Source organism: Cheilinus undulatus, linkage group 9 (assembly GCF_018320785.1).
Source record: "Cheilinus undulatus linkage group 9, ASM1832078v1, whole genome shotgun sequence".
Taxonomy (NCBI): domain Eukaryota; kingdom Metazoa; phylum Chordata; class Actinopteri; order Labriformes; family Labridae; genus Cheilinus; species Cheilinus undulatus.
This window is the reverse complement of record NC_054873.1, coordinates 18528771-18545047: the sequence shown is the minus strand read 5'-3', so window position 1 is coordinate 18545047 and position 16277 is coordinate 18528771. Positions and strand designations below refer to the sequence as shown.

The 16277-nt window shown below is 41.1% G+C and overlaps 1 protein-coding gene across 2 annotated transcripts; it reads right to left on the bottom strand.

Annotated features, from left to right (window-relative positions):
* Positions 1–1859: 1859 nt before the first annotated feature.
* On the bottom strand, positions 1860–15501 carry LOC121514680 (netrin-4-like). Of its 2 annotated transcripts, XM_041794908.1 has the most exons (10): positions 15134–15501; positions 14211–14764; positions 8294–8566; positions 6367–6493; positions 5932–6120; positions 4989–5196; positions 4749–4861; positions 4542–4610; positions 2968–3141; positions 1860–2569 (listed from the first exon to the last, which is right to left on the bottom strand). In XM_041794908.1, exons 1-10 carry the CDS (start codon positions 15192–15194, stop codon positions 2427–2429), a joined length of 1911 nt encoding a protein of 636 aa, XP_041650842.1. In that variant the 5' UTR covers positions 15195–15501; the 3' UTR covers positions 1860–2426. The 2 variants fall into 2 exon arrangements, with proteins under 2 accessions (XP_041650842.1, XP_041650843.1); XM_041794909.1 differs by lacking the exon at positions 4542–4610.
* Positions 15502–16277: the final 776 nt, after the last annotated feature.

The window sequence follows — 16277 nt, the reverse complement described above, 5'->3', positions numbered from 1 at the left end:
TTTCACAGCAAAATATATGACTCATACAGATTTTTTCTGCATGCTGCTCTGCTGCAGTCTGTTTCTGCAATGTATCACTCTATCACTTGCTGAAAACTGCATGAAATTTACAGCATGTGCTGCATGTGTGAATGCAAACACCCAAACTTTTCACACAGGCATTACCCCCAAAATTTTCCTACAGACCCCTTAGTAAATTTCCCCATACAAAGTTGGGGGGAAAATTCACTGTGAGCAAGTGGGATAAGGTGGTGACATTGATATCCTGCCCTCTCTGTAGAGTGTCTCGAGATAACTTTGGTAATTAATACTATAAGAATAAAGACTGATTGATCGACGATAAACTAAACACATGCAACGCTGTGATGCACATATCGACACTGCTTCATTAGGTTTTCTGACCACCAATATGTTCTCCACCACTTAGTTGATATCGTGAATATGTTGCATTATCTGATATAAAGAGAAAAATTGTCATCATAGCATCTTCTCATGACTTCAACCACCACTTCCATGTTGGTTTTTGACATCTTGTCTTACTGCCTGAGAACCTCTCCACCCCCACACCCACCTCCCACCCAACAGGGTTTCTGAGAGACATGTGAACTCAGGGCAAGGTGTCTGGGCAATATAAAGAGCATTTGAGAAATTGGCTTATTTGAACACCTACTATGGCAGAGGTTTTAGGCTTTAACCTTCCTGCTGTGTTCTGGTCAAATCTGTCCGATTTACCAGTTTTCTCTCTAAAAGGTGTAGTTAATTTCATGTTTGTCATAAGGTTCAATGACTTTGTTCACACATGGAATTTGAACACACAAAATAAATCTGAAATGTTTTTATAAAAATGTGTGTTTTATGGAACTTGTATACATCCATGGAGTTCCCGGTCAGAAATGACCAGTCATTAAAGTTGTGATTTTGTGACAGTCTAGAAAACTTTAATGGTGTCAAAACAGTGACTCTAATAAACATATCAGTGAAGTACTCTGTGATCATTAGTACAATATGTTTCATTTTACAGTCAAAATAATATCTATATAATATTTTTTCTCTAAAATATTAAATTGTATAAGTTCAGGTAAATTAGGTCTGCAGGGCATTATTAGAAAATACAAGTTTAAAACTTGTAATGTTCACAAGAGCTGATGTTTATAAAAAGATCTAACACAACATTAAAGGATAATATATGTAATGTTGTGGATTTATAATTGAATACAATGTTCCTGCTCATATTTGAGTGTTAGCTGAAACAAACACAACAGGAGGGTTAAAATGACTATTTACAAAAAAATGATATGTGTGGACCTAACTGCGAAGTTAGCGAGTAGTAAGGTGGTTGTATGTCGAACGTGGAAAACATAGACAAACTTTACAGATTTGTATATTTCATACCTACTCTATGCTTGACTGGTGCTACAACCAATGTAGTGCACGGTAAAGCTTGTGTTGATTTAGGTAGAGGACAACATGACTCCCAGGTCAAAGCCCAGCGCAGAATGCCTGGGCCAGCTTTGATTCGATTCAGACATAAACATGCAAGATTAAATCAATCCAGAACTGCATGATCTGAGAAAGTCAACTTAATGAAGCTTAGCGTTAGTTCGCAGCCATGATCAGCTGACAGCCAGCTGATCCCAATTATCGCCTCTCTCAATCCAGTGGTGTTTAAATATGACGCACTTCTCACTTATACCTGCTTGCATTAATGCCAATGCACCACGCTGCTGCTTGCAAAGCTTACCTCCTCCACCCCAGCCTCCTCCTCATAGCATAAAGCTTGTTGCACCCTCATATTGAGATTCATCCTTTTATGTATTAATTGCTTTTGAACTAATTTTATTGTATTCAATACGCATTGTCATAAATGCATCTATCCATATGGGCCTTCTAGCCATGCACTCCCTGGAAAGTCAAAGCCTGCTGCTTGACTAACCCAGAGAAAATCTTTTGAGCAGAGTCTTCTCCACCAAACAAAAGTGTAAATCCATTTTTCAATAAAATAGTTAAATGTGTGACGAGAGTGTTCTTGAATTAAGTATTTTTTAAGTCAGACTAGCACGCATGTTAGTCCAATTTGAGTCAGACTATCACTATAAATTGCCGAATGTTTATGCTGATTGTCTTAGTTGTTTTTGTAGCTCTTAAAGAGAAATCAGTATGCATTTCAGTCTGTTTTATTACCAACCAAAAACTTCTCACAGGAGCCTTAAGTTAGTGGAGTTTAAGAGGTATCTGCTAACACTGTGAGCTTATTTCTACCAAAGCTTTGTAGTGTCATCTCTCAGTAGTGTAGAGTCCACCTTGTAAATGTCCTGCTATCAGCCTTGGAATTAGCTTTCATTTTAGTACCAAGCTACACCCTATTCATACCGTCCTTTTTGTTCAGTCTGTGTTTCCATTGCTTTATCTCTGTTTCTTTGCAGTTCTTAGCGGTGGCCACAGTCTGCTCTGAGAAGATGGAGAATTTTGCGCCCCAGACTTGACTTCCAGGGTTTGACCAAGCTCTTTGTGTTGACCATCAGCCGGCCGCTTCTCCAGTCCTCATGACCAGCCACTAGATACTCAGACCCTGCAGAAAACACAGCAGAGAAACACAGAGTTTTCCAGTATGAGAATCTTACTGAATACAGAGAACTGGAGGAAAATTTCCAGTAAAAACAACACACATCATTATATAACCATAATAAACCTGTTAAATAATACAAAGCTGCTGAAGGTTGCCAGAAATGATTATGGGAAAAGTGTTAGATGTGAAATGGTCCCATAAATGAGAGGTGCCTTTAATCTCTAAGCTGTAAATGTCCGTTTTAAATGAGTGATGCCAGGACGTTGGCACTCGCTCAAAGCTTCGGTGAGCAGCGACAAAGATCCTCTATTCAGCACAAAGCTGGCAGTTTGTCCACTCCAGAGCTGACTAATTATAAGCTTCTGCATGGTGAGCGATAAAGTTTCTCATTGAGAGCTGACCTGGGTTGAGGATGGGGCAGGTACAGCCCTGTGTGGTCCATGACTCTGGGTACAGAGTGACGGTTCCCCTCTGGATCTTCAGCTGAGGGTTCTGGAAAAAGACCTTTTTGACCTTGACCTCAACCTCTGCATGGGAGCCCTTATCATGAGCAGACATGACCCTCAGAAGCAGCACTGCAAGGGAAACACAAACAGTCACTGAACAAATTAGTAGTTGACAAGAAGGAAATGCAATCATCAGTGCTGACTTTAGTCCTCTAAAATTGAAATCTTCTGTGGCAAAGACAGTTTTCTAAACAATAACTGAGTGGATGGAAGAATCTGGCACATCCAGATCACGTTTTCTTGTCACAAAGAGAACTGCAGAGCCTCTAAAAATGACTGTATAATGTCCTCTGTGACCCCAGAGGAACTTCTAAGATTAGGAAAATTACCACTTCAGTATTTCATCAGGATTTATTCTCTCAGCCTGGGTTTTCAAGACTCCTTATTTTTGACAGACAGCCATCATTATGTACTTGAACCACTGAGTTTAAAAGATGTGGACCATAATAGGCTGGGAGTGTCTGATAAAAAGATGCTATCATCTAGCTACATGTAAATTGTAGGATACTATTTTATGCCTGCAGAGGACTGAAGTCTGATGTAATTTCTGCTTCTGCATTATTGCTGCAATGCAACTATTATAAAGAGCCGTGTTGCTACATCTTTTGTGAGCAAGTCTTGTTTTGAGGACAAACTACAAATCAACACCAATGGTTTCACAATATTCCACTGATGTATATGCACTGGCAAACAAAGATGCAACTACACATAAACTGGTAATATGGCTCTGAAAACGGAGATGTACACATTGCGATGTGATAGCCATGCACGACTAAGAGCACTACAACAATGCTGACAGACTCAGAAGTTCTGTTTGTGTTGATCTCCCTCAAGGGTCACTTGGAGTAGCAATCACCATCCACACAAATATTTGTGCGGTAGCCATTTTTGTTTGATTACACTGCTCTGAAGAATGAAGCATACAAGTGCATGTTGTTTAATTACAGTTGCACTGCCAACTACTGGCCTGGCGTTCATACTACAGGATTTTTGATGATCTGTATGCATACTGGTTGTTCTTAAGATGTCTTTATCTGAATGCAATACTTTTTTGAAACTGAAACTGAAGAACTCTTTTACTTTAAGTGGATTATTTCTGGGCCCTTGTTGCCTGGTCCATCCTCTTGGATTTCTGCAGCATCTTATTCACACCTACCCTCCTGAGACCATTCCCCCACTCGTTCTACAGGGAAAACTCACTACTGTGAGGGACGTGTGAATGTGTGAATTAGCAACTCAAGAAGAGTTCAGGGGCAGTGCTGAAACTGCCTAAAAATTCTCAGGAGTGCATGTATGAAAACAGCTTTTGTTTACCAGAAATCCCCGTAAGCATCTTTAAGGATTCATTAGAGAAGAAATCAAGAGGAACAGCTCTGCCTATTCAACATTTAAAAACTGTCAAGTAAGCAACTCTTGGGTTGTGAATGTTAAAAAATATTGAATTATTCTCTCAGTCAAAGTGCTCTTACCATAGTCATACTCTGCTGCACAGAAGAGTTTAGGGCTGCCGAGAGTAACCTCCACACATTCACATTTCTCTGTAAAATATAAAACATCTTCTGTAAGATTAATTTAAATCTTAATAATGTATGGATTTTAGGATCATCAGCTGCATTTTAATCTCTGTGGTCTGATGAGAGTGCAGTGTGTTAAGTGTAAAATGACCTGTGACTCACCAGAGTGGTGCAGTGCAGAGAAAAGCTCCTCTACTCGAAAGAGTGCCGTCTGACTATTATTGCTGCTGTGTCCCATGTGGCCAATGGCTGTATAGAAGACCTCCACATCGGAGCTGTGCCGCAGAGGTAAAATCAGTCAGGGGGCTCAGTGTTAATCACCCAGAATGCACTCTGCCACCACACCATGCATCACTTTAAGCACGCATGCATATGTATACGGTATAAAATCCTGGCTCTCACCCAGAAATGCAGTCACCGGTGTAGGGGTCGCACTCCCCTGTGCAGTCACATGGACGGCAGCCATATTCATGAAGCCCCCAGTATCCCAGCATGCAGCTGTCACAGCGGGGGCCTCCGACGCCAGGCTTACAAGTGCACTCCCCGCTGCTGGGGTTACAGAGAGGGCGACCACCTGAGAGGACAGAGCCTACTGGGTGGCAGGAACAGGCTGCAGAGGAGACAGAACAGGAGCAGTGCATGTTAACAGAAGATGTGTAACCTTTTCATGCAAAGCTTTCAGCGCACACGAAGAACCTGGACAGGACAAGCACACTTGTTTTACTTTTATACTGCCATGGGAGTTCACTTTGTTAAAATATGTTTGCTTGTGCTTCTGCGTGTTTTATCATCCTCCTGTAACGAGCGACAAGCTGGGAGTGTGTACTCGACATGCTCAGAGCAGCTGCAGCAAAAACAAACAGTAAATCACTCTCACTCTCTCTTTCTCTCTGTGCTGTCAGACCTGCTGCCTGATGCTCTGCTCTGATGACAGATGGATTTTTTCTGTTATAGACTCGATTCCAAAAACGGCATGTTTGGTCTTAAAAATACTGCAGCGTGCCTGGCGGGGGGAAAGGGCAAGAATGGGAAAAATGCGCTTGCATGCTCCATGAGAAATTCCTCCATTGTTTGCAATTACAGTCACATTCCAAAACAGTACAGTCTCTGACTTTCCTGCTAGATCCAGCGGCAGGCAGGGCAGAGACTCAGAATGGTGCTTTGGGAAAATATTCTTATCAAAGAGATAATCTGAGGGTCAAAAAGTCTGATCTCAATTATTGTCCTCTGTGTATCAAAGGCATCCCTTCCTAATTGGAATTCCCTGTTGGCTGTCACTCACAGAGGTACAGTTTGAGGGGGAACAGACCCATACTCTGAAGTATAAGAGGGTTAAGGGCCTTACGTGTGCAGGAGTCAGGGGCAGTCTTTGGTCGGCTGGGGTCTCTGAAAAAGCCTTTCTTACAGTTCTGGCAGTGACGGCCCTCTGTGTTGTGGCGACATTCATCACAAACACCTCCACTCCGTCGTCCAGATGCCAGCCACAATCCCCGACTGAAGTGGCAGCTCTTGGCGTGACCGTTACACTTGCACTCTAGGATGAAACAGACAAGCAAACGTACTGAGAGGTTATGTCTTTGTCCAGCTAATCTTTAAATTTCAAAGTGATAGCAGTGACAACTCATGCAGCAGGTAACATAAAAAAGAGGAACTGCTCTGTGATTCATCAGGCATGAGCGTGTAAAGGTTACGTGTGATTTATGAGGCTAAATTCATTTTGGAGATAAGTCTACACGCTGTGTGTCCTACTCTGCATTTGACTCTGTGCCCCATCACTCACTCTGGCACTCGTGCGGCATCCCTGTGATGCCGTTGGCAGCCTGCCAGGGTCGGTCATTGTAGAGAGGAGCGCAGCGCTCACAGTGGTCACCAGCCGTGTTATGTCTACAGACACATTTACCATGGACCTGCCAAACAAACAAGACAGACAGAGAAATAAGCTAGAACCTTGTTGTGTTACTATTTACATTAATTTTTGAATTTGTATTTATTCACTGCATGTTTTGGACTCTTATATTTTTGACAGGTATTTTTAATGCATTTTTTTAAAGAACTTTTTACAGCCTTGAGATGCTATCTCTTGTACTATGACTGCTTGAATTATCTATTGCCTCTCCCATCCATTCAAAACTTGCTGCTGAAAGAGGACTACAGGGGTAGAGAGGAGGAAGGAGCAGAAGTATGAAGGGGTGTGTATTTGTTCTGGTCCATAAATCTTCTCTGAAAGTCGCATAGAAAGCTTTTAAGGCCGGCTCAGACTACACGAATTCAGCCAGATTCATTCGCTCTCCATAGAAACTCAGGTTCAATTTTGAATGTTGGGAAACAACAAATGGTCTTAAAGTATGACATGATTAACAAAGAATGCATTACACCCCACGTCCCTGACTTGGCAAGTCTAGCATGTCAGAAATTTTCGTACATCCTCGTCTCGTTTGACACCCTGACCTGACGTCACCGACTTCAATCCTGACGCCCACCAACAGGAGAGCATTTGCTCCTTATCTTTGCATCATTTTTTAAGAGTCCCTTCTGTTTCTCCCTCCAGGGAACTAATGTGTACATTTAATGTATTTTCTTTACCTTATCTCATGCATACATTAAGTTCTATCTAAAGAAGATCCAGTCCATGTTGTCCTCCTCTTGATCATCCATAAATGCCATCCATATTACTTTTTCCAGTTAAATAATCACACAAGACCTGAACATTGTCTAGATACCTAAATGTTAGTGGTGAAAGTAGAAACCATTAGTGGTGATAAAAAGGGTAAGTAAATAATTTTTATATCTGCCTATGCACACAAAAACTTTATGCTAAACTGTGTAAACTACCAGCCTACTTAGGCTACCCCAGTCAAAGAAGATCAAAGAAAAATCTTCCATCGAGTATTTACCTTTTTACCTTTTTTTAATTATTTAATTTTGCAAAAGAGTGTTATTTCTGCATTTTATTTTTTTAAGTCTTAAAGATTTACTTTGAGCTTAACTTTTTCATAAAGCTATAGACTGTAGTATAGATACTGTCATTAACCTTGAAGTATAGACCAGGGTGTGGTGACCTTTAAACAATGTAGCAACATTACATTGAAGGCTGAATCAAAGGGTGGTATTTATTGTATACATGTTAACTCCTTTAGTTAATGCAGAATTATACCATTATTACACCAACATTTGACGTCTTTAACACTACCCCATTATCGTTATTCACACACCAGCATCTACAAAGACAGTCACTGAGTTACACACTTCCAGTATAACATGTCTACACCCATTCAGAGCACAGTGGATCTAAACAATTGGCTCTGTTCTTCATTTACTGTAAAGGCAATATTATGACAGAGACCGGGGGATTTTCAAAGCTTTACACTGGATACTATAATGAAGGTTTCCACCTAGTTAAATCCCTGTAATGGTAGGTAAAGCTGTTGCCTAATATTTAGCCTTCACTACAGAGTTCAGCATAAGCAGCACATACCAATGCACAGCTGAGTAATGAGGGAGTGGTGGGAACAAAACCCCTAACAGTTCAGTCCCAAACTTAAAGAGTAAAACAAAGAAAGGAGATGATATGAGGCTGCCTGAGGACTGCAGGGTGACACTTTTGCATAAGTTTTCACAACAAATAAACTGTACAAGTGCTTCTCCTTGGTGCCTTATTATGCACTTAAAAGCTACATATGCATAAAGACAAATCTAACATAACTCACCATGTTATTGGTGTTCTGTAGGCTGGGTTTGTAGTCACTGGCTGGTACACAATGCTCAGCATGTCCATTACAAAGGCAGCTGCCTTTCACAATAAAATCATAGATGGCATAATGTTGTGTAGGGAGGACGGCAGCATCAGGGTGTTTGGTCTGGCAGGGACATGGTTGGTGCTGCAACAGACGGACTCTTAGGTTGGTGATCATGAGCTGATCCTGAGCCACGGATCCGTACGGATCCACTGAGTGCCAGGGTGACAGCGCACGATAGATCACCTGGAGATCAAAGAAGAAGGCAAATACAAAAAAAAATGTTAAATTGGTGCTGATGAATTTTAAAAACTGTCTTCAACAAGTAAGAAAAGAAATATAAGAGACATAGACGACCATGACAGAGACATGAAATACCAAATAAACCAAATAAAAAACAGGGCTCTGGTTCTTCTTTCGTGCTCCTTGAGGAGTCACTGTGCCAATAAAATCTCTTAAGCTCTAAATAAGGACATGCAGCTCTTTTTCTTTCACTCATTAAAGCTCCTGGGAGGACTTTTTAATTGGTTATGAAACAGACTAAAGTTAGTGAGGCCTTTATTTGACCTGTAAAGAAAAAAATCAGTGACAAGACTGTCTCAATACTGCAATTTTTAAGCCAATCACCAGACGTAAATGGTATTATTTTATCAGGGGGATACCAAAATTGACACAACTCAAAAGTTAATTTCTAGTCAAAGCTGCCATCTCAGAGCCATAGTAGCAGGGCTGGATCTATGGGTGGGCCTGAGTGTGCACAGACCCGCCCACATTGACAGCTGGCCCACCCAATCAGATACATGAAAATTCTGTGACTGAATAAATCAAAGAATGAATAAATGACAATTAATTTAATGTTTAAATGTGTGTTTCTCAGAGGAATTTAAAATGTCTACAGTCTGCTCTAAAAATAAATAATATTCAGAACTTCCTCTATTACTATCACAGATGACTGATGTTCTGCAAGGTCACGCTGCCGGTTTCGTGCACCTTAAGCCAGGAGCCAGAGGCTGCATTGGCTAAACAGCTATCTTTGAGCCACTTGTTTAAAAAAACATCTAGAGGATAAAACTTCTTTGGACCAGGCCGTGCTTAAGGAGACTATGCAGCAAGATGAAACATTTGATAGTAATGGAGAAGCCTCCACATCCAATTTGGCTAACGGCAACATGCAGGCTGCCACACTCCAGGTACAACGTCCTGCCTTGGCGGGCACATCCTCGGCACCAACTGACCTATTTGCCCTGGAAGAATGCGCCTCTCAACCAAAGCTGGCATTTCCAACTACTGTTAAAAACGGGAAATCACGCTCAATTAACAGCAGCTGGTATGAGAAGTTCAAATGGATCGAGTACAGTATAGAACGGGATGCTGTGTTTTGCAAGGCATGTAGACATTTTGCAGAGATGTATACTGAATCCTCTTTTACCAGAGATGGCTGCAGAAGCTGGAAAGGCATGTAATAAACATGAATCTAGCAAGCCGCATGCTATGTAAACTGGCATCATACAGGGACAGTCATGGACCAAAAAGCTGTGGGACAGTTTTGAACCAGCTTCACTGGGATACACCCTCATTTGTGGAGCGAAACCGGGAACATGTCAAAGTTGTGCTGGACATTGCTTTGCTGTGTGCCAAGTTAGAAATACCACTAAGAGGCCACAGAGAAAATGAGGACCTACTTAATAAGGTTAATTTCTTGAAGCTTCTCAAGTCCATGTCAAAATATGCTCCAAAAATTGAGAATAGACTGAAAGAGCTGCCCCAAAATGCCACATTAATGGGCCACCACATCAAGGATGAGCTGCTTGAAGCTGGGTTATCAATTCTGCTTTGGACGATAAAGGCGGAACTGCATGGACAATATTTTGCCATACTTGCAGATGAGTATAAAGATGTGGCTAAACATGGGCTGGTCGCAGTGTGTGTGCGATTCATCCATGCAGGTGTCATCAAAGAGTGAGCAGTGGGCTTTGTTGAGACAGCAGATTTGTCAGCACAAGGAATATCACAGAAAATATTAGAAACCCTTCAACCTCTTGGACTGGATCCTGTTCTCTGTGTTGGATTCTGTTTCGATGTAGCATCAGTCATGTCAGGGCACAAGGGAGGGGTCCAGGTAATTTTAAAAGAAACATTTCCAAACGCCATTTATGTACACTGCAACTCTCACTGACTTAACTTATGCTTTGTGCTGCTGCTAAAGTGTCCAGACATGTAAGCAGGTTTTTGACATTGTAAATCAGTTACACAGCTTCTTCACCGGTGCTCAGCAGCACTCTCGTTTGATGAAGATACAAAAGGGCACGCATCCCGGCCATCAGGTGATGGAGCTGGAGCGCTCCTGTGATACCAGATGGAGCTCAAAGTCGAGATCAGTGCATAAGGTATTACTCTTGTTTGATGTGATACTGGAAACTCTGGCTGGATTTTCCAAAACCAGCGGACAAAGTAAAATAGAAGCAGAGCTGCTGTTGCAACAGATAACAAACAAAAAAGTTTGTTTTCATGCTTGTCATATTTTGCAAACTGTTTGAAAGCAGTGATTTTGCCACTAAGGGGTTGCAGAGCACAACACTGTGTGTTACAGACTGTATATCATTGATCCAAACGCTGAAAGCCACATATGCAACTTTCAGGGATGATTCAGGAGGTGACTTTTCCAACGTGCTCAGACCAACAGAGGAAATGATGGAAAAGCATGAAATAAATAAATGGGATGTTGTTGCTTCACGTGAGCGTAAGCTGCCTACAAAGTTTCACAAGTCTGTTGTCATCTCAACACTGGGAAAAAAATTTGGCCATCAAGAGCAACGAGGATTTAAGAGCCCTGTGGAACTGTATTATTGACAGACATATGACCGAGTTAAACAGCCGGTTTAAAGAGACATGAATGGGGTCATGAGAGCATCCTCCAGACTTGCACCTGGATCTGAATCTTTTGATGAGAAAGACGTTCTAAAGGGTCTGTGCGCTTTGTATGGGGTAAAAATCCCTGCTGCTGCTAAACATGCTGTATTCATCCAGCATAACTTTGCCACATTAATGGAAGTACTGGACAACTGTCCCGCTGACATTTTTCCAAACATGAATAGTCTGTTAAAGGGATACGTCAACATTTTGGCAATTTCACCACAACTTGTCAAAGAGAGCATTTTGGAGTTGTTGGATTGTGTATTTGATGAGTTTGATGAGGGAAAGCTGGAAATAACACGTCTCCATAACATTGGCAAAGCAGCTCACATCTCAGCCTCGCTGATCTAAAAATAGCTTGCACCGATAACTAAAGATAACAAACCTATTACTAAGACTATTGGGATTATGGCAATGGGCGAATTTGCCAAAATGTTGAAGTATCCCTTTAAGGGCCATCATAACACTGCCTTCAACATCCTGCAGCGTGGAGAGACTTTTCTCTGCAACAAACAGGATCCAAACACGCCTGAGATCATCCATGCTGACTGGACACCTACACAACTTGACACTTTTGTCTTATGAAAGAGAACTCATTGACAGTTCAGACTATGATGACATAACCAACCTTTTCAACTCCATAAATAAGTCCCATTTACATCTGTCGGTGGATTTTACATATAAAAAAATCAACAAAACATGCCACAAGGTGATTCAGTGCTGAATTATTTAAAAAAAAAATATAGGGGATTTTTTCATTCCCGGAAAATTGGGGATTTTGGCAATGGGAGGTTATGGCCTGACAGCAGCAATAATCTGTTTAAAACAAAGGAATCCCTTTGGCTTTCTTTTATGTGACAATGTGTGATTAATGAAACAGTGAAGATATTAACATCAAGATTTACTAGATGATTATTGTTCTTGATAAATAAGCTAACTTAGCTACATAAGAATTGGTTCAATCATAATCAGCATGCTTTCCGGAGTTTGAATGCTTCATCTCTTTCCTGCATACAGAGTTCTGACTAAAAATATCATTTTTGAATTGTCATTTTATTGCTTAAACTCCCCAAAACAATGTTTTGGGTAAGTTTTGCATGTTTAGCAAAGGAGGCACTAATTATATAAAGAGTTAGAGGCTTACAGAGAGAGCTGACACACTATCAAGATGCATACTTGTTGCAGATAAACTACAATTATGAGATCAGACAAAGCCATTTATTCATTCAGACATTTAGTAAGAACCTCCCAACATGGTCTGAGCCTCTGTGGCCCAGTGAGAATCTCTTTTACACGATCTATGCGAATAAAAGGTCTTCTCATGAATTAAGCATAGCTGATTATCTGGCTCAGACCGGCCTGTGATGATGCAGCGGGTCAGAAAACGCTTTGAGCGAACATCAGAGGTAAGAGTGAACATTGATATTCTGGCCGTGCATGTCAAAGCAGTTTGCGGCTCAGAAAGCTGGCCTAACAAAAAAGGTCTCCCAAAGGCGATCAGAGGAGATCAGTTTACAAAGCCCGGTCAACTGTTTGTTCAGTGGGGTGTGTGATGTCAGCTTATAGTGCATTTTGGTGCCAATAGACGGACAAGAAAGAGTTGAGCAGATGGTGAGTGTTGCTGCTGTGAAGTCAGTGTTGTTATGTTCAGATGTGGTCACCTCCAGATGTCTCAATATCATCATCTAATTTCAGATTTATTCTTTGCATTTATCTTTAACTAAAGCTTAATCGACACTGGGTGGATATATTATTACAGCTTACTATCAGTGGAATATTATTATGAAATATAATCATATTTTTCTTAAATCTGAAACAATTTAAGCAAGAAAACCAAGATTTATGGTGTTATTTAGAAGAGAATCTTGGCCAAGAGAGGCAGCAGCATACTTAACAAATCTACAGACAGGAAACATAGAGCAATTACAAACGCAGATCAACCAATCCTGGGTCACAGATCATTAAGGTGTTATTCAAAGATTCTACAAAGCTTTAAATCTATTAAAAAAACTATTTCAGAGACCGTCTTCCCAAGACACAAATTTTCCTGCCTCTTGCTTTGTAGATAAAACCAAGGGGTAAGTTAATCCGTTTTAGTCTGTTTTGGGCTTCTTGTGGATTCTACTGTAGAGTTGGTGAGTGAATAGAGATGGAAACGGGAATGAGGCTGTGGGGAATGTGCCAGGATCAGGAATTGATCCTATGACCAGTGCGCCAGTGCTTGTCTACAGGCACTTGCTCTAACAAATTAGCCAAACCTCCACGTGTAAGTCTCTTCTCCTTTTTGTGGTTCTGCCCATGTCAGAGCTATTAGTGACAGTGACATGTTCAGGTTCATTTACACCTACTGTTGGCAGAGGGCCCATTACTGTGAGCAGCAATAATCCACAAGAGGATCTAAAGATGGGCATGATGGGGCAGATACTTTGATGATGCCGACTTCTGGCTATATTCATACAATAATTACCAGATGATTTTTAACCTATTTCTACAGCTGAAAAAGGACGAGAAACGATTGGAGAGAGTCAGAGGCACATGTTCTAAAGAACCTTGACAAAATGTTGAAGCAGCAACTGACTGACTGGGTGTTTGATAAAGATCAGATGTGCTCAGACACAGGTTAGATGCACACTTTTGAAGTACAATATTTTAAGTGACATTTAAACATCTGTATATATCATGGTAAGCACAACTCTAATGGAATAATGATGTCTGTAGCTTAAAATGTCAGATTTTTGTATTTTCTGATACTGTCCTTTGTATTTGTCTTGATGCCTGCAGATCAAACCTACAGCAGGAGAATGATCAGGTTAAAAATGTTGCAGTTAAATGCCTTTTCACTGATGTTTCCAGTAACTCACCTGTTAAAATGGCATTTAATATGCCCAGTCTCTGTGCTCTCATGCCACACTGTCCCACTCATTTCCCTTTCTTTGACCAACCATGTAAACTCTTTATAACCACCCCCTGGACTCACCTCTCCTCTAGTGCAAGGAAAAGCTCCTGAATACTTTGAAGTGCAGGTTGCTCCACTCTCTGAGCCAGGTGACCTCTCAGCCTGGCCAAACACCTCCTCACAGTCTTTAGCAAAATACCTGAGGGTCTTCCAGGTGTGCCCATGGTCCTGGGATCGCTCCAGCACCATGGCAGCAGGGCGGGGGGAGCGAAACACCAGGATGAGGTGAGTTAGGAGGAACTCTGTCTCCAGATCAAGCTGGAGCATCTCCTCCTTCACCCCTTCAGCAGACTGCCACCAAGTGTCAGGGTTCCTGAAGGGAGAGTCACTCATAGCAGAGGGAGGGTGTGCCTGGCTGGGGATGGCAGAGTTGCACTTGCTGCATTTTGCAGCCCGGCAGGACCCCCTGCTGCGGAGGGCAGAGGTCTCTTTGTAAAAGCAAAAAGGCTCCGAAGAGTTGGATCCACACATAGACAGGGTGCTCAGGACTCTGCCCTGAGCTAAGTTGCCCATGCGGGGGTTACAAGCTCTTCGAGAGCAGCGGCTCTCAGATCCAACTTTGTGTTTAGATGTTTCTGGGAAGAAAAGATGTGTTTATCATTTAAGAGAAAACTGCAGTCATAGAAGTAATTTCTCTCAACTCACATACACTGAAAAAAAGAAAATGATGCCTCATTTGGGAAAAGCAACCATATTAAGTTTTTCAGTTCAAGTCAACAAGTAGCAACTCAACTTAAGCCAAGATAAATAAAAAAATAATTCAATCACCTAAATCGCATTTTCTGAGTAAGTAGGCCGAATTTCCTTTTTCAGATACTTCAACAAAGTCACAGTTCAATGATTCGTGCACATTTTTTAAAAATAGCACCAAAGCATTGTTTGTTTTGATCATTTAACTCTTTAAAAACGTGCTAACACTCTTTGTCACAAATGTTTAAACTCACCGGTTGGGTCAGGAAAGGATGCACACACCGGGATAAAGAAAAGCAACGTCCACAGTCTCATCCTGGAGGAGTTTTTGCCGCTTTGCTTTAGCCTACATAAAGTCACCTGTTGTTCGTTATATTCCAAACAGGCAGGCACGCGCCATCGTTACCAGCGGACATCCAGTCGTAAATATTCTATCATGTTACTTTTCTATCGATAAAGAACAGCTACTCACAAATGGCCATAGTGCAGAAGGAAATACAGCCGACATACAGCAGCACGAGCTAATTTTGGACCGTCATGGTGTAGAAATACCACAGGAATTAACTCGAATTAACTGACAGTACCGCAGTAATTATCCGTGAATTATTTCGTCGCACGCGCTCCGGGGTTCAACATGTTATGGTGCGTTCATTGACATTTGGAAATATGAGAACATTAGCCCCGCCTGCTTCATGTTTCTTGTCTGACCCCTCCCCTGAGTCATGGTACCAGACATTTTCAAGAGGAAACACCATCTTTAGAAGACAATTTTGAATATTTCAACCCCTTTCAATATTTTAAAGGATTTTTTCAACATATATATTATAACAATAGATTGTAATAATAATAGTGATGTGTTACATAATAATCATCCCTACTAATAGAGAACTTTTAAAAATCCAAGTAACAAAGTGCTTCACAAATGCAGCATAAAAATAGGCAAGAAATTATATAAGATAGAAAGACAATGACTGAAAAAAATAACCCTAAAATACAGCGCCTAGAAAAGTAATGTTTGTCCTTTCAGTGATTTTATGGATAAATCATGGTCACTATAACTTGGCTTTATTGGCAAAAAAACCCTTTTTAATGTCAAAGTGAAATTTCTACAAATGCCATTTCAATAAAAGCATGTAATGTAAAATAAGGGACAGTATAAATATTCACCCATTTTCATGTGAATGACCTAATTCAACAGAGGGCCAGCCAATTGGTGCCAGCAGTCTCAGAATTAGTGAAATGGGGATCACCTGAGTACAGTGAATGTGTCTCAAGTGATTGTAGTATAAAGAGACCTGTGTCCGGAACCAGTCACTGGTTAATCAGTATTCCTCCTGGCTACCATTGCACCATGAATACAAAAGAACACTTCAAGCAACTCAGAGAAAAGGTCATTGA